Raw genomic sequence first — 22,765 nt, 5'->3', positions numbered from 1 at the left:
ACGATGTGTTTATTTCTCATTGCAATGCCTGTATTAAAACATCTTATGTACTCCATAAATATATACACCTACTATGTACTCAAAAAATTTTAAAAAATTAAAAATAATACATTTAAAAATTAAAATTAAAAATAAAACCACGAGATACACTCAATGAGATTACAGCACATCCCCTAGAATAGCTATGTTGGCAAAGAGATGGAGAAACTCTTACATATTGTTGGCAGGAAGCAAAATGACATAATCACTCCATAAGACAGTTTAGCAATTCCTTATAAAACAAAATATATTATTTTTACCATACGACCCAGCAGCTGTGCTCCCTGGTATTAACCCAAATGAGTTAAAAACTTGCATACACACAAAAACCTACACACGGTTTATTCATAATTGCCAAAATTTGGAAGGAACTGAGATGTTCTTCAAAGGTGACTCGATAAACAAACTATGGTACGGTCATACAACAGTGTATTATTCAACAATAAAAAGAAATAAGCTACCACAATAAGGCACCACTTCACAACCTTTAGGATGGTTAATATTAAAAAAACAGAAAACAAATGTTGGTAAGAATATGGGGAAATCAGAACCTCTGTACATTGCTGATAGGAAGGTTATTTATGCTATAACATAGATGAATCTTGAAAATGTGCAAATATGGTTTGGCTGTGTCCCAACCCAAATCTCACCTTGAATTGTAATAATCCCCATGTGTCAAGGGCGGGGCCAGGTCGGACAAATAAATCATGGGGGTGATTTCCCCCGTACTGTTCTCATACAGAAAATTGATACTGGGAGTGGGGCACTGCTATAAACATATCCGAAAATGTGAAGCAACTTTGGAAATGGGTAACAAACAGGCAGAAGCTGGAACAGTGTGGAAGGCTCAGAAAACAACAGGAAAATAGGGGAAGTCTGGAACTTCCTAGAGACTTGTTGAATGGTTTTGGCCAAAATGCTGACAGTGATATGGATGATAAAGTCCAAGTTGAGGTGGTCTCAGATGGAGATAAGGAACTTATTGGGAACTGGAACAAAGGTGACTCTTGCTTTGTTTTAGCAAAGAGATTGGTGGCATTTTGCCCCTGCCCCAGAGATCTGTGGAACTTTAAACTTGAGAGAGATGATTTAGGGTATCTGGCAGAAGAAATTTCTGAGCAACAAAGCTTCAAGAGGAAGCAAAGCACAAAAGTTTGAAAAATTTGCACTCTGATGATGCAGTAGAAAAGAAAACCCCAGCTTCTAGGGAGAAATTCAAGCCTGATGCAGAAATTTGTGCCAGTAACAAGAAGCCAAATGCTAATTGCCAAAATAATGGAGAAGATGTCTCCAAGGCATGTCAGAAACCTTCCAAGCAGCTCCTCCCATCACAGTCCTAGGAGGGAAAAATAGTTTCCTGGACCAGGGCCAGGGCCCCCTCCTGCTGGGTCCACCCTCCTCTGGACTTGGTGCCCTGCATCCCAGCCTCTCCAGCCGTGGCTAAAGGGGCCAAGGTACAGCTCAGGAAATGGCTTCAGGCTGTGAAAGTCCTAAGCCTTGGCAGCTTCCACATGGTGTTGAGCCTGCAGGTGCACACAAGTCAAGAACCGAGGTTTAGGAACTTCTGCCTAGATTTCAGAGGATGTATGGAAATGCCTGCATGTCCAGGCAGAGGTATGCTATAGGGGTGGAGCCCTCATGGAGAACCTCTGCTAGGGCAGTGCAGAAGGGAAATGTGGGGTGGGAACCCACAGAGTCCCCACTGAGGCACTGACTAGTGGAGCTGTGAGAAGAAGGCCACTGCTAGCCAGACCCCAGAATGGTAGCTCCACTGACAGCTTGCACTGTGTGCCAGGAAGAGCCACAGACACTCAATGCCAGTCTTTGAAAGGAGCCGGGGGGGGGGGGGGGGCTATATACACTGCAAAGCCACACAGGTGGAGCTCTCCAAGGCCATGGGAACCCACCTCTTGCATCAGCACAACCTGGATGTGAGACATGGAGTCAAAGGAAGTCATTTTGGAGCTTTAAGATTTGACTGCCGGCCAGGCATGGTGGCTCACACCTGTAATCCCAGCACTTTGGGAGGCCGGGGCAGGGTGGGGGTGTGGATCATGAGGTCAGGAGTTCAAGACCAGCCTGGCCAAGATGGTGAAACCCCATCTCTACTAAAAAAAAATACAAAAATTAGCTGGCCGTGGTGGCGGACGCCTGTAATCCCAGCCACTGGGGAGGCTGAGGCAGGAGAATTGCTCAAACCCGGGAGGCGGAGTTTATAGTTGGGCTTACTTTAAATGGTATTAAAAACAACACCCATATTTAAAAAACAAAACAAAATAAAAACTCCAAAGCAAGTAAACTCTGACAGATACACAATGTTGAGGTGGAAAAAAATTCTATGCGCAGAAGATGTCATCAAGATAGCCAACAAGAGATACCCAAGGCTTATCTCCTAAAAAAAGACCTAAATAAATGAATAAAACTCAAAAAACAGGGCCGGGCACGGTGGCCCACGCCTATAATCCCAGAACTATGGGAGGCTGAGGTGGGTGGATCACCTGAGGTCAGGAGTTTGAGACCAGCCTGGCCAACATGGTAAAACCCCATCACTACTAAAAATGCAAAAATTAGCCGGGCGTGGTGGTGGGCGCCTGTAATCCCAGCTACTCTAGAGGCTGAGGCAGGAGAATCACTTGTATCTGGGAGGCAGAGGCTGCAACGAGCTGAGATCATGTCACTGCATACTCCAGCCTAGGCGACAACAGTGAGACTCTGTCTAAGAAAAAAAAAAAAAAAAAAGCCAGATCCCAAAGAAAACGAAATCTATAAAAATGTTTGGAATTCAAAATAATGATCTTAAGGAAACTCACTGAGATACAAGAGAGTACAGACAATTCAACAAAATCCAAAATACAATTCATAATCTTAATTGGAAATTCAACAAACAGATAATATAAGAAACAACCAAACAGAAATCTCAGAACTGAAGAACTCAAAAGAATAAAATAAAAACTACAATTGAGAGCTTCAACAATAGAATAGAACAAGCAGAAGAGTTTCTTTCTTTTTTTTTTTTTTTGAGACAGGGTCGCGCTCTGTCACCAGGCTGGAGTCCAGTGGTGCTATCTCAGCTCACTGTAACCTCCACCTCCCAGGTTCAAGCAATTCTCCTGCCCCAGCCTCCCGAGTAGGTGGGACTATAGGCACAAGCCACCACACCCAGCTATTTTTGTATTTTTAGTAGAGACAGGGTTTCACAATGTTGGCCAGGATGGTCTCCATCTCTTGACCTCACGATCCACCCACCTCGGCCTCCCAAAGTGCTAGGATTACAGGCATGAGGCACTGGGCCTGGACAAGCAGAAGAATTTCTAAACTTGAAGACATTTGTTTTGGAATAATCCAGTCAAGCAAATAAAAAAAGAATAAAAAGCCGGGTGCAGTGGCTCATGCCTGTAATCCCAGCACTTTGGGAGGCCAAGGGGGGGCAGATCACCTGAGGTCAGGAGTTCAAGACCAGTGTGGCCAATGTGGTAAAACCCCGTTTCTACTAAACACACAAAAATTAAGCGTGAGCCCAGGCGCGGTGGCTCACGCTTGTAATCCCAGCACTTTGGGAGGCCGAGGCAGGCGGATCACGAGGTCAGGAGATCGAGACCACAGTGAAACCCCGTCTCTACTAAAAAATACAAAAAATTAGCCGGGCGTGGTGGCGGACGCCTGTAGTCCCTGCTACTCGGAGAGGCTGAAGCAGGAGAATGGCGTGAACCCCGGAGGTGGAGCCTGCAGTGAGCCGAGATTGCGCCACTGCACTCCAGCCTGGGCAACAGAGTGAGACTCTGTCTCAAAAAAAAAAAAAAAAAAAAATTAGTCAGGCGTGGTTGTGGGCGCCTGTAATCCCAGCTACTTGGGAGGCTAAGGCAGGAGAATCACCTGAACCCAGGTGGCGGAGGTTGCAGTGAGCTGAGATCATATCATTGCACTCCAGCCTGGCAACAGGCGCAAAACTCCATCTCAAAAATAAATAAATAAATAAATAAATAAATAAATAAAATGAAGAAAGCCTAGTAGACCTATGAAATGTGATTAAGCAAACAAATATTCAAATAATGGCAGTTTGAAAACAAAAAGAGATGGGAAATGCATAGAAAACCTATTTTGCAAATTAATAGCTAGAAACCACCAAAGTCCTGAAAGAAATGTGGACATCCAGATCCAGCACACTGAAAGGGTCTCAAATAGATTCAACCAAAAAAGGTCCTCTCCAAAGCACAATACAGTCAAACTGTTAAAAGTGAAAGAATTATAAAAAAGCAGAAGTGTCCAGTCACATAGAAAGGAATCCCTATTAGGCTGGGCACGGTGGCTCACGCTTGCAATCCCAGCACTTTGGGAGGCCGAGGCGGGTGGATCACAAGGTCAGGAGATCGAGACCATCCTGGCTAACACGGTGAAACCCCATCTCTATTAAAAAATAGAAAAAATTAGCCGGGTGTGGTGGCAGGCACCTGTAGTCCCAGCTACTTGGGACTACAGCATGCCTGTAATCTCAGCTACTTGGGAGGCTGAGGCAGGAGAATCGCTTGAACTCGGGAGGCAGAGCTTGCAGTGAGCCGAGATCGCACCACTGTACTCCAGCCTGGGTGACAGAGCAAGACTCCATCTCAAAAAAAAAAAAAAAAAAAAAGAGAAAAAGAAAGGAATCTCTATTAGACAAAGAGCAGATTTCTCAGAAGAAATGTTGAGAATGGAATGATAAATCCAAAGTGTTAAAAGAAAAAAACTGCCAGGCCAAGAATATTACACTCATGGAAGCTATTTTTATTTTTTATTTTTTTTGAGACAGGAGCTCACTCTGTCGCCCAGGCTGGAGTGCAGTGGCATCATCTCAGCTCACTGCAACCTCCACCTCCCAGGTTCAAGCGATTCTCCCACCTCAGCCTCCCAAGTAGCTGGGATTACAGGCACGCACCACCACACCCAGCTAATTTTTGTATTTTTAGTAGAGACGAGGTTTCACCATGTTGGCCAGGACATGGTCTCGAACTCCTGACCTCAAGTGATCTGCCCACCTTGGCCTCCCAAAGTGCTGGGATTACAGGCATGAACCAGGAAGCTATTCTTAAGAAATGAAGGTGAGGGCCGGGCGCAATGGCTCACGCCTGTAATCCCAGCACTTTGGGAGGCCAAGGTGGGCGGATCACAAGGTCAGGAGATCGAGACTATCCCGGCTAACATGCTGAAACCCCCTCTCTACAAAAAAAAAAAATACAAAAAAATCAGCCGGGCATAGTGGTGGGCGCCTGTAGTCCCAGCTACTCAGGAGGCTGAGGCAGGAGAATGGCATGAACCCAGGGGACAGAGCTTGCAGTGAGCCGAGATTGCACCACTGCACTCCGGCCTGGGCGACAGAGAGAGACTCTGTTTCAAGAAAAAAAAAATAGAAATGAAGGTGAAATAGTCTTTTGTAGAAAAGCAAACTCTGAGAGAATTAATCACGAGACTGGCCTTACAATAAATGGTCTAGGAAGTCCTACATCTGGAAGTGAAAGGACAGTAACTACCATCATGAAAACACAAGTAAGGATAAAACTCACTGGTAGCAAATTAAAAAGTGAGGCCTGGTGCAGTGGTTCACACCTGTAATCCCAGCACTTTGGGAGGCCAAGGCGGGTTGGTCACAAGGTCAGGAGATCAAGACCAGCCTGGCCAACATGGTGAAACCCCGTTTCTACTAAAAATACAAAAATTAGCCGGGCGTGGTGGCACACGCCTGTAATCCCAGCTACTCAGGAGGCTGAGGCAGGGGAATTGCTTAAACCCGGGAGGTGGAGGTTGCAGTGAGCCGAGATTGCTCCAGCCTGGCGACAGAGCAAGACTCAGTCTCAAAAAAAAAAAAAAAAAAAAAAAGAGAAAGAGTAACTTGTGAGGCTGAGGCAGAAAGAGTTTGCCTGTGAGACCTTACCAGGTACTGCCTCATTTTGCAGGCTCCATTCTGCACTCCAGCAAGAACTTCAGTTGCTCCAGGTACAGTTCCAGCAAGTCCTTGTGTGGTATCCATTAGATCTCTAGGGGTATGGCTGCCGCTACCTAGATTTCAAAGGACAAGGCCTCCTGCAGAGCCATGGGCTCAGGAACCCAGCCCTCAGAGATCCACGAAGCCCAGAATGGGGGCCAGGCACAGAGCTGCCAGAGGGACAAGGTCACACAAGATCATGGAGGTTAGGGCCACCTGAAGCCTTGGGAACCCAACTCCTGCCCAGCAAAACTTCAAGGGTGGACTCCTGCCCTAGAGCGTCCAGAAGGTGGGATCACTGTTCCAGTGGATCAGGAAGAGATATTAGCTCCTGTGTGTCCAGGTGTGACTTGTTTCAGTGGGCTTGGGCAGCAGAACATTAAAAGGATTATTCTTTTTTTTTTTTTTTTTTAGATGGAGTCTCGCTCTGTCACCCAGGCTGGAGTGCAGTGGCGCGATCTCGGCTCACTGCAAGCTCCACCTCCCGGGTTCACGCCATTCTCCTGCCTCAGCCTCTCCGAGTAGCTGGGACTACAGGCGCCCGCCACCACGCCCGGCTAATTTTTTGTATTTTTAGTAGAGACGGGGTTTCACCGTGGTCTCGATCTCCTGACCTCGTGATCCGCCCACCTCGGCCTCCCAAAGTGCTGGGATTACAAGCGTGAGCCACCGCGCCCGGCCAAAAGGATTATTCTTAAGCCTTAAGCAATTCTAATGAAATTTCACCCCTTGGAATTTGGGCCTAAAATTCTTTTTTTCCCCCAGGGATCTGCCACTTCGTGACCTAAAATTCTAATGGAATTTGACATGCTAGGTTTTGGGCTTGCTTGGGACCTGTCTCTCCCTTCTTTCCTAATTATCCCTTTTGGAATGGGAACATCTATCCTATGCCTGCTGCAGCACTGTATTTTGGAGGCACATAACTCATTCGGTTTCACAGGTTCACAGCTGAAGGGGAAACTGCCACAAATGAATCATACCTTGATTTTCACTCATACCTAATTTAGATGATATTAAGATGAGACACTGGACTATGGACTTCTGAGTTGATGCTGGAACAAATTAAGATTTGGGGGGCGGCCGGGCGCAACGGCTCATGCCTATAATCCCAACACTTTGGGAGGCCAAAGTGGGTGGATCACCTGAGGTCGGGAGTTCGAGACCAGCCTGACCAACATGGAGAAACCTCGTCTTTACAAAAAATACAAAATTAGCAGGGCATGGTGGCACATGCCTGTAATCCCAGCTACTCAGGAGGCTGAGGCAGGAAAATCACTTGAACCCGGGAGGTGTGGGCCCAAGATCGCGCCATTGCACTCCAGCCTGGGCAACAAGAGCAAAACTCTGTCTCAAAAAAAAAGAAAAAAAAAGATTTGGGGGACTATTGAGATGTAATGAATATATTCTGCATGCAAAAACACGAACTTGGGGTCAGGCACAGTGGCTGACACTTGTAATCCCAACACTTTGGGAGGCCAAGGCGGGTGGATCACCTGAGGTCAAGAGTTTGAGACCAGCCTGGCCAATGTGGTGAAACCTGTCTCTACTAAAAATACAAAAGAAATTAGCTGGGTGTGGTGGCAGGTGCCTGTAATCCCAGCTACTTGGGACGCTGAGGCAGGAGAATCACTTGAACCCGGGAGACAGAGGCTGCAGATCATGCCATTGCACTCCAGCCTGGGCAACAAGAGTGAAACTCTGTCTCACAACAACAACAACAACAACAACAACAACAACAAAAGAACATGAACCTGGATGGCCAGAGGTGGAATATATAACTTGTCTTGCTCTAATCCACTGAGTCTTTATATCCACTTTTGGTACCTATGGAGTTCTATGAGGCTGAGGTATAAAAACCACACATTTCTCATAACATTAATTCCAAGAACCTTCACTCCGAAAATGAAATGCTGTATAGACACAATCCCTACTATCGAGGTGCTAACCATTTATGCATTAATCACTGCAAGGCAACTGCTCAGTTAAGACTCCTTATAAATCTATCACTGAAAATGCCCATAGAGTCTAAATACCTGAGTCTTAGAACAATGGAATCAAGTTAGTTTTTAAGATGACATGTGAAAAATGAAAAAGATATGCTATGCTATGTGGTATGATAATTTGTAGGCCACATATTCATTTTGCATAATTAACTCACCATAAAAATATGATTGCAGGCCGGGCGCGGTAGCTCACGCCTATAATCCCAGCACCTTGGGTGGCCAACATGGGTGGATCACGAGGTCAGGAGATCAAGACCATCCTGGCCAACATGGTGAAACCCCATCTCTACTAAAATACAAAAAATTGGCCAGGCATGGTGGCGCACACCTGTAGTCCCAGCTGCTCAGGAGGCTGGGGCAGGGGAATTGCCTGAACCCAAGAGTTGGAGGTTGCAGTGAGCTGAGATTGCGCCACTGCACTCCAGCCTGGCAACAGTGCAAGACTCCATCTCATAAAAAAAAAAAAAAAGAAGAAGAAAAAAATATATATATATGATTGCAGTTTGACTCAGTAGTTTGCCTCTAGGTAAGTTAGCAAAAGTAAATAACTGAACCAAAAAAAAAAAAGGAACACATGGTAGAAGTGCTCTTAACTGACTTACCTTTAAGTAACTTGCTGAATAAGTGACCCACTATACGTTCTCTGTTTTTTGAGACAAGGTCTCACTCTGTCACCCAGGCTGGAGTCCAGTGCTGTGATCATAGCTCACTGCAACCTCTGCCCCCAGGGATGAATCATCAATCCCCACCTCACCTTAGCTTCCCAAGGAGGTGAGACCACAGGCATGCACCACCACATCCAGCTATTTTTTTTGTACTTTTAATAGAGATGAGGTCTTGCCATGTTGCCCAGGCTGGTCTTGAACTCCTGAACTCAAGCGATCTGCCTGCCTTGGCCTCCCAAAGTGATAGGATTACAGGTGTGAGCCACCATGCCTGGCTGGTTTTTCTATGAAACATATTAAATATTTCTATAGGAAACTGAACACATGCAGCTAGTAGACTACTCTGTCTTTTTTTTTTTTTTTTGAGACAGGGTCTCCCTCTGTCACCCAGGCTGGAGTGCAGTGGCACAATCTCAGCTCACTGCAACCTCTGCCTCCCAGGTTCAAGGGATTCTCCCGCCTCAGCCTCCTGAGTAGCTGGGATTACAGGTGCATGCCACCACGCCCAGCTAATTTTTGTGTTTTTAGTAGAGATGGGGTTTCACCATATTGGTCAGGCTGATCTGGAACTCCCGACCTCAGGTGATCCACCTGCCTCGGCCTCCCAAAGTGCTGGGATTACAGATGTGAGCCACCGTGCCTAGCCGAGTAGACTACTCTCTAGCACACCTGAATAAATTCTATGCTTACCAAGAATCAGTTATTTTATCCCCAACTTGCTTATGAAAGTTAAAGTCATTGAAGCTGTATAATTTATTTAAAATCATGGACATCATTGAAATAAGATTATGAAAAGAAACTTGATGTTTCTAAGAAAGTTAGTTATTTTAAAAAAATTTCTAGATAATTTAGATTTTTTTTTTTTGAAACAGAGTCTCTCTGTATCACCCAGGCTGGACTACAATGGCGTAATCTCGGCTCACTGCAACCTCCACCTCCCAGGGTAAAGTGACTGTCATGCTTCAGCCTCCCAAGCAGCTGAGATTATAGACACACACCACTACACCCGGCTAACTTGTATTTTTTGGTAGAGATGGAGTTTCACCACATTGGCCAGGCTGATCTTGAGCTCCTGGCCTCAAGTGATCCACCCGCCTTGACCTCCCTAAGTGCTGGGATTACAGGCATGAGCCACTGCACCCAGCCAGATAATCTTAGAAGTTTAAATGAAAGCCAATTTAAATGGTTTGGGAAGTTATTTTAAAACATCATTATCAAATTGAGTGTGAGAGAAAAACTGTAAAACACAGGCAGTAAATCATAAAAATCTAGATGATTTTTCAGATTGTTTATAAGTGTATATTATTATTCTACTATAAATGAATTAGAAATCATAGGTAATAGACATGATTTATGCTAGAAACATGAAATTCCAATCAACAAACTCATATTCAAAGAAAAAACCTTGACCCAACATCAAGATACAGAGACAGAGGCCGGGTGCGGTGGCTCACGCCTGTAATCCCAGCACTTTGGGAGGCCGAGGCAGGCGGATCACGAGGTCAGGAGATCAAGATCATCCTGGCTAACACGGTGAAACCCCGTCTCTACTAAAAATGCAAAAAATTAGCCGGGTGTAGTGGCATGCGCCTGTAGTCCCAGCTACTCGGGAGGCTGAGGCAGGAGAATGGCGTGAACCCGGGAGGCGGAGCTTGCAGTGAGCCGAGATTGCGCCACTGCACTCCAGCCTGGGCAACAGAGCCAGACTCCATCTCAAAAAAAAAAAAAAAAAAAGATACAGAGACAGGGTCTTACTATGTTCCCCAGGCTGGTCTTGAACCCCTGGGCTCAGGTGATCCTCCCACCTTGGCCTTGCAACCTGGTACAGACATGAGTCACTGCACCTGGCCAACTCTTTCAATTAAAGTCCTACTACCAACCCCAGTGATCTAGATAAGAAGGCTTTTAAGGTAAACTAAAAATTCAGAGCAGTGCCACTGACTTTTTTAAAAATTGGAAATCATTTAGTTGGTTATAAGAACTTGCCAAGAAGAAAGAGAAAACTGGCCAGGAGTGGTGGCTCCCACCTGTAATCCCAGCACTTTGGGAGGCCGAGGCAGCTGGATCACCTGAGGTCAGGAGTTTGAGACCAGCCTGGCCAATATGGTGAAACCCCCATCTCTACTAAAAATACAAAAAAATGGCTGGGCACGGTGGCTCACATCTGTAATCCCAGCACTTCAGGAGGCTGAGGCAGGTGGATCACAAGAGGTCAGGAGTCCGAGACCAGGCTAGCCAACATGGTGAAACCCTGTCTCTACTAAAAATAGAAAAATTAGCCGGGCATGGTGGCGCGTGCCTGTAATCCCACCTACTAAAGGGGCTGAGCCAGGAGGATCACTTGAACCTGGGAGGCGGAGGTTGCAGTGAGCCAAGATCGTGCCACTGCACTCCAGCCTGGGCAACAGAGCGAGACTCTGTCTCAAAAAAAAAAAAAAAATTAGCCAGGCGTGGTGGCAGGCACCTGTAATCCCATCTACTCAGGAGGCTGAGGCAGGAGAATCGCTTGAACTAGGGAGGTGGAGGTTGCAGTGAGCCAAGATCACACCACTGCACCACTCCAGCCTGGGCAACAGAGCGAGACTCCATCTCCAAAAAAAAAAAAGGAAAAATGTAAAAGATAATAATAAAAGGAAATCATTCAAACACACAATAAGGAAGATGAAGTACAGAACATGTAAATATGCAATGTTTCAAATTAAAATTGAGTGAAAAGTAAAAATCGCAATTGATTACAACTACATAAAACTGTATATACAGATAAAGATTAGAAAACAATAAAAGAGCAGCCATAAAAAATGATGAGTTCATGTCCTTTGTAGGGACATGGATGAAACTGGAAATCATCATTCTCAGTAAACTATCGCAAGGACAAAAAACCAAACACCGCATGCTCTCACTCATAGGTGGTAATTCAATAATGAGAACACATGGACACAGGAAGGGGAACATCACACTCCGGGGACTGTTGTCGGGTGGGGGGAGGGGGGAGGGATAGCATTAGGAGATACACCTAATGCTAAATGATGAGTTAATGGGTGCAGCACACCAACATGGCACATGGACACATATGTAACAAACCTGCGCATTGTGCACATGTACCCTAAAACTTAAAGTACAATAATATAAAAATAAAAAAGAAAACAATAAAAGAAAAACAGTTCCTCTGTGAGTTTGATGAGATTACAAATATTTGGTATCACATGATGTTTTATGAGCTTTTAGTCATTTTGATATAATTTTGTTTAGATAGCCACCTATGTCAAGGCATTAAAATATGATTCATAAAGTAGAACACACCAACTAGTTACATTTAATTATTTACACTAGCTTTCTTAGGACACCATCTGTAATCCCTACTACTGAATTCCATCATTTCTGAATTCTTACTACTACTCACTCTTAAGCTAGAATGGCAGCAGACAAATAATAGATACCTCCATTGCTGTGGTAGAAATTTATGGATAAGAATATTTAAGAAGGCCAGATGCAATACCTCACGCCTGTAATCCCAGCACTTTGAAAGGCCAAGGCAGGAGGATCACTTGAGCCCACGAGTTTGAGACCAGCCCGGGCAACACTGCAAGACCCTGTCTTTACAAAAAAATTAAAAATTAGCTGGGCATGGTGGTGCGCACCTGTGGTCCAGCTACTCAGGAAGCTGAGGTGGGAGAATTGCTTGAGCCCAACAGGTAGAGGCTGTAGGGAGCTGTGTTTTCAGCACTGCACACCAGCCTGGGCAAGAGAGAGACTCTGTGTCAAAAAACAAAAACAAATGAAAAGAATATTTAACAAAGTGATGTTACATTTTATTTATTTTTATTTTTATTGACAGTCTCACTCTGTGGCCTAGGAGTACGGTGGCATGATCTCAGCTCACTGCAGCCTCGGCAGCCTGGGCTCAAGTAATCCTCCCACCTCAGCCTCCTGAGTAGCTGGGATTATGGGCGCGCAGCACCATACCCAGCTAATTTATTTTTATTTTTTGTAGAGGCGGGGTTTCGCCACGTAGGCTGGTCTCGAATTCCTGGGCTCAAGTGATTGGCCCGCTTTGGCCTCCTAAAGTGTTGGGATTACAGGTGTGAGCCATGACACCCAGCCTGACGTTATATTTTAATGAAGACTAATTCAGGTTTCAGTAAATTTTTTGTTTGTTTTTTGAGATGGAGTCTCACTATGTCGCCCAGGCTGGAGTGCAGTGGCGTGATCTCGGCTCACTGCAACCTCCGCTGCCGGGTTCACGCCATTCTCTTACCTCAGCCTCTCGAGTAGCTGAGACTACAGGCACCCGCCACCATGCCTGGCTAATTTTTTTTTTTTTTTCAGTAGAGACGAGGTTTCACCGTGTTAGCCAGGATGGTCTCAATCTCCTGACCTCGTGATCCGCCCGCCTCGGTGCTGAGATTACAGGCGTGAGCCACCATGCCTAGCCCCTTAGTAACTGTTTTAAACATGATTTAGGAAGCAAATTATTTATTTAAAGGAAATATATAACTTCACAATACAAAGCATTGTGCTAAAAACTCTATCAGAAATATAAATTCATTGTGTAAATCTAATATCCCTGAAATAATGTCAATTAAAGTAACAATTATATTATAAATGTTAAAATAATTATGCAATTTTTTTTTTTTTTAAGATGGAGTTTCACTCTTGTTGCCCAGGCTGGAGTGCAATGGTGCGATTTTGGCTCACCACGACCTCCGCCTCCCAGGTTCAAGAGATTCTCCTGCCTCAGCCTCCCGAGTAGCTGGGATTACAGGCGTGCACCACCACACCCACCTACTTTTGTATTTTTAGTAGAGACAGGGTTTCTCCATGTGGGTCAAGCTGGTCTCAAACTCCCAACCTCAGGTGGTCCGGCTGCCTTGGCCTCCCAAAGTGCTGGGATCACAGGTGTGAGCCACCACACCCGACACATAATTATGCAATTCTAATCATGTCATAGTAAGTGTGAAATCTCTAACACAGATGGATTTCTATTTATTTACATGTACACAGTACATTTTTACTTGTACTAAAGGCAATCATTTAAAATAGCAAGCTCTCAAAAAGCATTACAAGCAGTTGCTTCTGAGGGGAAAAGTTCAGCCCTTTGACTGTCAGCCACTTCAAGAACCTCTGGGGCAGAGGTTCAACCTTTATCCTTCACCTAGAGAAATTTTACTATAAAAAGAAAAGTTTACAACATTAGCTTAAAGTTTTTTAAAAAGTACCATTTAAAAAATGAAATGTTGGCCAGGCACGGTGGCTCATGCCTGTAATCCCAGTACTTTGGGAGGCTGAGGCAGGTGGATCATGAGGTTAGGAGTTCGAGACCAGCCTGGCCAAGATGGTGAAACCCTGTCTCTACTAAAAATACAAAAATTAGCCGGGCGCAGTGGCAGGCACCTGTAATCCCAGCTACTCAGGAGGCTGAGGCAGAATTGCTTGAACCCGGGAGGCAGAGGTTGCAGTGAGCCGAGAACGTGCCACTGCACTCTAACCTGGGTGACAAAATGAAATGTCCAGCATTATCTCCAGAGAAGTTAAGAAGAAAGAAATAGGGCCGGGCGCAGAGGCTCACGCCTGTAATCCTAGCACTTGGGAGGCCAAAGCAGGCAGATTACCTGAGCTCAGGAGTTCAAGACCAGCCTGGGCAACATGGTGAAGCCCCGTCTCTGGGCGTGGTGGCATACGTCTGTAGTCCCAGCTACTTGGGAGGCTGAGGCAGGAGAATTGCTTGAACCCACGAGGTGGGGGTTGCAATGAGCCAAGATCGTGCCACTGCACTCCCACCTGACGAGAGCGAGACTGTCTCAAAGAAAAGCAAACAAGTAAGAAAAAAGAAATGGAATAAAAAACATTACAAAAGTTGAAAAAGTTGAATTAAATAAATGAGGTGTAGACTGGGTGTGGTGGCTTACACCTGTAATCCCAGCACTTTGGGAGGCCAAGGTGGGTGGATCACTTGAGGTCCGGAGTTCAAGACCAGCCTGGCCAACGTGGCAAATCCCGATCTCTACTAAAAATACAAAAATTAGCCAGGTATGGTGGCACGGGCCTGTTGGAGTAGTTCCAGCTACTCGGAGGCTGAGGCAGGAGAATCGACTGAGCCCAGAAGGTGAAGGTTGAAGTGAGCTAAGATCGTATCACTACACTCCAGCCTGGGCAGAAGAGCAAAGCTCTGCCTCAATCAATCAATCAATCAATCAATCAATAAGTGTAGAAATAAACCAATCTGATCAATTTATAAAAATACATTCCAAAAATAAGTTCCTCAACTGGTACAATGGATTGTCTTTAGTCAGTTTATCAAAAAATCAATTCTTGTTTCTTCGAACATTCTTGAATGCACATTTCTTTGGGAAAAAAAATCCAGAAATAAACCACTGTTAAAAAAACAGTATTTTCCATCCCACAACTAGTGGATCTTAACAGTTCCTTTACAATGTATCATATAGGCCAGGCGCCATGGCTCGTGCCTGTAATCCCAGCACTTTGGGAGGCCAAGGTGGGGTGGATCACCTGAGAACAAGAGTTCGAGATGAGCCTGGCCAACATGGTGAAAACCCGTCTCCACTAAAAAGTACAAAAATTAGCTCGGCATAGTGGCGCGGGCCTGTAGTCCCAGATACAGGGGAGGCTGAGACTCGAGAAACACTTGAACCCAGGAGGTGGAGGATGCAGTGAGCCAAAATGGGACCACTACACTCCAGCCTGGGTGACATAGCAAGATTCTTGTCTCAAAAAAATTAATAAAAATAAGAACAAATAAATTAAATGTTTGTATAAATGAAGATATCTAAGGGATTTTAATTTTCATATAAAGCTGTATTATTATCAGGCTCACCTCTTCTCAGAACTAGACTGGAAATCCACTTTGTTGTTGCTTGTCATCATTTCAGGTTTGTTTCTTGGTTTTTTGTTTTGTTTTGTTTTGTTTTTTGATGGAGTCTCACTCTGTCGCCCAGGCTGGAGTGCAATGGCATGATCTCGGTTCACTGCAAGCTCCACCTCCTGTGTTCACACCATTCTCCTGCCTCGGCCTCCTGAGTAGCTGGGACTACAGGCGCCCACCACCACACCCAGCTAATATTTTGTATTTTTAGTAGAGGTGGGGTTTCACCATGTTAGCCAGGATAGTCTCGATCTCCTGACCTCGTGATCCACCCGCCTCAGCCTCCCAAAATGCTGGGATTACAGGTGTGAGCCACCCAACCGAGCCAGTTTGTTTTCTGAGACGAAGTCTCATTCTGTCACCCAGGCTGAAGTGCAATGGCACGATCTCGGCTCACTGCAACCTCTGCCTCCCAGGTTCAAGCAATTCTCCCACCTCAGCCTCCAGAGTAGCTGGGACTACAGGCGTCCGCCAACACACCTAGCTAATTTTTGTATTTTTAGTAGAGACAGGGTTTCACCATATTGGTCAGGCTGGTCTTGAACTCCTGACCTCATGATCCACCCACCTCAGCCTTCCAAAGTGCTGGGATTACAGGCGTAAGCCACCGCGCCTGGCCTTTTTTTTTTTTTTTTTTTTTTTGAGATGGAGTCTTGCTCTGTCGTCCAGGCTGGAGTGCAGCCGGGCGATCCCCGCTCACTGCAACCTCCGCCTCCCCGGTTCAAGCAATTCTCTGCCTCAGCCTCCCAAGTAGCTGGATTACAGGCACCTGCCACCATGCCCAACTCATTTTTTTGTATTTTCAGTAGAGATGGGGTTTCTTTTTTTTTTTTGAGACGGAGTCTCGCTCTGTCACCCAGGCTGCAGTGCAGTGGCACGATCTCGGCTCACTGCAAGCTCCGCCTCCCAGGTTCACGCCATTCTCCTGCCTCAGCCTCTCCGAGTAGCTGGGACTACAGGCGCCCACCACCACACCCGGCTAATTTTTTGTATTTTTAGTAGAGACGGAGTTTCACCGTGGTCTCGATCTCCTGACCTCGTGATCCGCCCACCTCGGCCTCCCAAAGTGCTGGGATTACAAGCATGAGCCACCGCGCCCGGACTGAGATGGGGTTTCACCATCTTGGCCAGGCTGGTCTTGAACTTCTGACCTTGTAAGTGACCTGCCTCAGCCTCCCAAAGTGCTGGGATTACAGGCGTGAGCCACCACGCCCAGCCCAATTAACTTTTTTTTTTTTCTTTTGAGATGGAGTCTCACTCTGTCGCCTAGGCTGGAGTGCAGTGGCGCAATCTCGGCTCACTGCAAGCTCCGCCTCCCAGGTTCACGCCATTCTCCTGCCTCAGCCTCTCCGAGTAGCTGGGACTACAGGCGCCCAACACCACACCCGGCTAATTTTTTGTATTTTTAGTAGAGACGGAGTTTCACCGTGGTCTCGATCTCCTGACCTCGTGATCCGCCCGCCTCGGCCTCCCAAAGTGCTGGGATTACAAGCATGAGCCACCGCGCCCGGCCCCAATTAATGTTTTTTATACAAGCATTATAGTTATCTTTATTATAACTTAAGAATAGAAAATCTTTTTTTTTTTTTTTTTTTTTTTAGTGACAGAGTCTTGCTCTGTTGCCCAGAGCTGCAGTGCAATGGTGGAATCTGCTCACGGCAACCTCCACCTCCCGGGTTCAAGCAATGTTCCTGCCTCAGTCTCCCAAGTAGCTGGGATTACAGGCGCGCGCCACTGTGCCCGGCTAATTTTTGTATTTTTAGCAGAGACAGGGTTTCATCATGTTGGCCAGAATGGTCTCGAACTCCTGAACTCAGGTGATCCGCCCGCCTCGGCCTCCCAAAGTGCTGGGATTACAGGCGTGAGGCACCCTGCCCAGCCAGGAATATTAAATCTTAAAGCTAAGAAAAACCTCTGGTAATTATAGACCTCTATGAAAACCACCATTACTAATACAAATATGAAATATACTAAAGGCTTTTGTTAATGTCTATGTGTATATAATACAGACATACATATTCATGTATTCTTTCACATTTGCCAGTTGTTGAAAATTAAAAAACAGAATATATACATACATAAAAAATGAATTAAAATTTGCTATCTGGTGAAAAGTTTATTTAGCAGCTTAAAGAGAGATGAAGAAAGGGTGAATTGGACGATAAAGAAATGTCAGCCAGGTGTGGTGGCTCACACCCGTAATCCCAACACTTTGGGAGGCTGAGGCGGGCGGATCACGAGGTCAGGAGATCGAGACCATCCCGGCCAACATGGTGAAACCCTGTCTCTACTAAAAATTCAAAAATTAGCCAGGCTGGTGGCATGCGCCTGTAGTCCCAGCTACTTGGGAGGCTGAGGCAGGAGAATTGCTTGAACCTGAGAGTTGGAGGTTGCAGTGAGCCAAGATTGCCATTGCACTCCAGCCTGGCGACAGAACGAGACTCCATCTCAAAAAAAAAAAAAAAAAAAAGAAATGTCAACGAGGCGTGGTGGCTCACACCTGTAATCCAGCATTTTGGAAGGCTGAGGTGGGCGGATCATGAGGTCAGATGATCAAGACCATCCTGGCTAACACGGTGAAACCCCATCTCTACTAAAAATACAAAAAAAAAAAGTTAGCCGGGCGTGGTGGCACACACCTGTAGTCCCAGCTACTCAGAAGGCTGAGACAGAAGAATCGCTTGAACCCAGGAGGCGGAGGTTGCAGTGAGCCGAGATTGTGCCGCTGTACTCCAGCCTGGACGACAGAGCGAGGCTCCATCTCAAAAAAAAAAAAAAAAAAACAAACAAGAAATGTCACAGAGGGCTTCACAGACAGATAAATGGAGATAAACTAGGAAAATGATAGTGAGATATGGAGGAACAGACAGGATCACGTACGTCTTCTATAAACAGCATAATGTGCAATTGATTGTAGCACAAAGTAGAGAAGAGAGTATTCAAAGATACAATATTAAATAATTTTTCCAGAGTAAACAAATGAATTATTAAATTCAGGAAGCCAAACAATCCCAATTTTGGATGTGTAAAACATAAATTGTATTTGTTTTGGATGTGCAAAACACTTATTTTGACTGCTTTTTAGAATTTCTCTGGCTTTGGTGGCTGTTTCACTAAGATGTGTTTAAGTTTGAAACACCACCAAAGACGGAGAATCTCTAAAAAGCAGCCAAGCCGGCCTGGTGGCTCATGCCTGTAATCCCAGCACTTTGAGAGGCCAAGGCGGGCGGACTGCCTAAGCTCAGGAGTTCGAGATCAGCCTGGGAAACAGGGTGAAACCCTGTCTCTACTAAAATACAAAAAACTAGACGGGCGTGGCAGTGTGCGCCTATAGTCCCAGCTCCTCGAGAGGCTGAGGCAGGAGAATTGCTTGAACCCGGGAGGCAGAGGTTACAGTGAGCTGAAATCATGCCATTACACTCCAGCCTGGGCAACAGAGTGAGACTCCATCTCAAAAAAAAAAAAAAAAGGCAGCCAAAATAAACTGTTTCATTATGATGGAACACTTAATAGAATGACAACAGACTGCTCAACAATTGTAAGTGAAAAGTGTAAGACAATAGACTAATATTTGTAAAGTATCGAAAAAATATAACTGCCAATAGAGGGCTGCACGTGCTTTGGAAATATCTTTCAAATAGAATAAAATGAGTCGGGCGCAGTGGCTCACGCCCATAATCCCAGCACTTTGGGAGGCCGAGGCAGGCGATCACCTGAGGTCCAGAGTTCAAGAGCAGCCTGGCCAACATGGCAAAACCTCATCTCTACTAAAAATATAAAAATTAGCCAGGCATGGTGGTGTGCACCTGTAATCCCAGCTACTCGGGAGGCTGAAGCAGAATCGCTTGAATCGGGAAGGTGGAGGTTGCAGTGAGCCAAGATCATGCCACTGCACTCCAGCCTTAGAGAGTGAGACTCTGTCTCAAAAAAAAAAAAAAAAAAAAAAAAAGAATAAAATGAGAAAAATACTTTTTTTTTTTGCTTCTGGAAATGGAGAGAATGGCATAACAGGTTATTTATTTTGTGTGTTTTTGGTTTTTTTTTTTTTGAGATGGAGTCTCACTCTACTGCCCAGGCTGGAGTGCATTGGTGCGATCTCAGCCCACTGCAACCTCTGCCTGCCTCCCGGGTTCAAGCGATTCTCCTGCCTCAGCCTCCTGAGTAGCTGGGACTACAGGCGCATGCCACCATGCCCAACTAATTTTTGTATTATTAGTAGAGGCAGGGTTTCACCATGTTGGCCAGGCTAGTCTCGAACTCCTGACTTCGTGATCTGCCCACATCGGCCTCCCAAAGTGCTGGCATAACAGGTGTGAGCCGTCGCGCCCAGCCATAACAGGTTATTCTTACAGGCTTATTAGTACTATTTGACAACCATACATGTAAATTACATACATATACTTTTATATATAAAGTCCTTATTACAATTTACTATAACCACCATAAGCCAAAGATAATACCTTGGGGTGAGGAAAGATGTTGCTCTTGCAGCTTCTCTTGAGAGAGGAGTCCCAAGTAGCTGAGAACAACATACTTTGTTTCATAGTGAAATCCCAGAGGCACAGTAGAAGAGGACGCCATTGAATTGGCTGGTGAGGCTCCAAAAAGGTCTACTTATGGATGTGTAAAACCTAAGAACAAAAAAGTAATTTTTTCAGTTTAAAGTTTATTACATGCCACTTTAACAGTTGTTTCACACCAAAATGTCTTGTGCAACTCTTGGAGTTTTTTTGTTTTTTTTTTTGAGGTAGAGTCTTGCTCTTGTAGCTCAGGCTGGAGTGCAGTGGCGCAATCTCAGCTCACGGCAACCTCTGCCTCCCAGGTTCAAGCCACTGCACTCCAGCCTGGCAACAGAGCAACACTCCGTCTCAAAGAAAAAAAAAAAAAAAAAGTACTGCACATACAATTACATGCAGTACATAATACTTGATAATCCTAGATGACTTACTGGTTTATGTATTTACTACACTTTTTATTGTTAGAGTGCACTCCCGCTTATAAAAAAAAAAAAAAAAAAAAGAAGTGAACTGTAAAGCCTCAGGGCAGGTGGTCCTCCAGGAGGGATTCCAGAAGGCATTGTTACCGGAAATGTCAACTCCATGGGTGTTACTGCCCCTGAAGACTGTCCTGTGGGACAAGATGTGGAGGTGGAAGACAGTGATATTAATAATCCTGACTCTGTGTAGGCCTGGGCTAATGAGTCTGTTTGTGTCTTAGTTTTTAGGAAAACAGTTTAAAAGGAAAAGGAAAAAAAAAAATTAAAAAATAAAAACAAGCTTATAAAAAATAAGGATATAGGCAATGCATGGTGGCTCACGCATGTAATTCCAGAACTTTAGAAGGCCGAGGTGGGAGGACTGCTTGAGTCTAGGAGTTCAAGACCAGCCTGAGCAATATAGCAAGACTCCATCTCTACAAAAAAATTTAAAACATTAGCTGGGCGTGGTAGGGCATGCCTATGGTCCCAGCTACTCAGGAAGCTGAAGCGGGAGGATTGCTTGAGCCCAGGAGGTCAAGACTGCAGTGAGTTATAATTGCACCAATGCACACCAGCCTGGGAAACACTGCAAGACCCTGTCTTAAAAAAAGAGAACGCAGGCCAGGCGCGGTGGCTCACGCCTATAATCCCAGCACTTTGGGAGGCCGAGGCGGGCAGATCACGAGGTCAGGAGATCGAGACCATCCTGGCTAACACAGTGAAACCCCGTCTCTACTAAAAATACAAAAAAAATTAGCCAGGTGTGATGGCGGGCACCTGTAGTCCCTGCTACTCAGGAGGCTGAGGCAGGAGAATGGCATGAACCTGGGAGGCAGAGTTTGCAGTGAGCCGAGATCACACCACTGCACTCCAGCCTGGGCGACAGAGCGAGACTCCGTCCCCCAAAAAAAAAAGAGAGAGAGAGAGAAGACAAAAAGTTAGGTGTGCTGGCTCATACCTGTAATCCCAGCACTTTGGGAAGCAGAGGCAGGTAGATTGCTTGAAACTGGCCTGACAACATGGTAACATACTAAAACCCTGTCTCTAAACAAATGTTAAAAATTAGCCAGGCATCTGGTGCACACCTATAATCCCAGCTACTCAGAAGCTGAGATGGGATGACTGCTTGAGCCCAGGAGGTAGAGGCTGCAGTGAGCCATGATCATGCCACTGCACTCCAGCCTGGGTGACACAGCAAGACCCTGTCTCAATAACAAAAACAAAAAGAAATAGAAGATAAAGCTTTCTGGTAATTTTTTTGTGTTCATTCAACACACATTTATTAAGCTGCAGGGTACTCTATAGGCATTAGACATGAATACAAACATGATAAATCACCAGACCTCAGGAGTTTTCATAGGAAACCAAAAATACATATAACAAAAATACAGACTGGAAAAAGAGGCAATGTTGGAAAAATTTAAGATCTGTGATAAGCAAACTAAGATAAATATCCTAGAATGATAAATAATTTTTAAAAATAGAAGCAGAATTTCAAATATACAAAACAAAATGGCTATAGATATATAAGTGGCTGGCACAGTGGCTCATGCTTATAATTCCAACTCTTTGGAAGGTCAAGGGAGGAGGATCACTTGAGGCCAGGAATTCAAGACCAGACTGGACAACACAGTGAGACCCTGTCTCTACAAAAAATAAAATTAGCCCTGGGTGTGGTGGCATGCGCCTATAGTCCTAGCTACTTGGGAGGCTAATAAGGCAGAAGGATCACTTGAGCCCAGGAGCTTGAGGTTACAGGGAGCTATGATCACATACCAATGCACTCCAGCCTGGGTGACAAAGCAAGACCCTGTCTCAAAAAAAAAAAAAAAATCATACTGGAGGTGGTAAGGAAGACAGACTGGAGAGTAGAGGCAAGGAGACAAGTTAGGAGAATATGGAAAAACCTCAGCAAGAGATGTAAGAAGGCATGAACTAGCATAGGAACAGAGAACATTGAAAAGGAAAGGATGGACAGGAAAAAGGTTAGGAATTCAAAGATCTATTGGTTAATTCAATGAGAGAGTGACCCAGGAAGCTGTAAAGTAAGTGGTATTACTCCTATTTCTCAAACTAGATAATATAGGAAGAGTTGGTTTTGGGAAGGATAAGGAAATCACTTTAGGGTATACAGACAGTCCCCGACTTAACGAAAGTTTGGCTTACAATTTTTTCACTTTATGACGGCAGTGCAAACCGGATATGCATTCAGTAGAAACTGAACTTCAAGTATCCATACAACCA

At 45.1% G+C, this 22,765-nt stretch overlaps 1 protein-coding gene across 1 annotated transcript in view; it reads right to left on the bottom strand.

Moving 5' to 3' along the window:
* The window catches only part of BCL2L13 (BCL2 like 13), an 86,465-nt gene extending 64,726 nt beyond the window's left edge, over positions 1–21,739 (bottom strand). The window contains 2 exon segments of the mRNA XM_058431225.1: positions 20,004–20,174; positions 21,607–21,739. Coding sequence (XP_058287208.1) covers positions 20,004–20,124 — 121 coding nt within the window. The 5' untranslated portion in view covers positions 20,125–20,174; positions 21,607–21,739.
* Positions 21,740–22,765: the final 1,026 nt, after the last annotated feature.

This window comes from Hylobates moloch, unplaced genomic scaffold, assembly GCF_009828535.3.
Source record: "Hylobates moloch isolate HMO894 unplaced genomic scaffold, HMol_V3 SCAFFOLD_19, whole genome shotgun sequence".
NCBI lineage: Eukaryota > Metazoa > Chordata > Mammalia > Primates > Hylobatidae > Hylobates > Hylobates moloch.
Note: the sequence above shows the minus strand (reverse complement) of the source record. Positions and strands in the feature narration are given on the sequence as shown.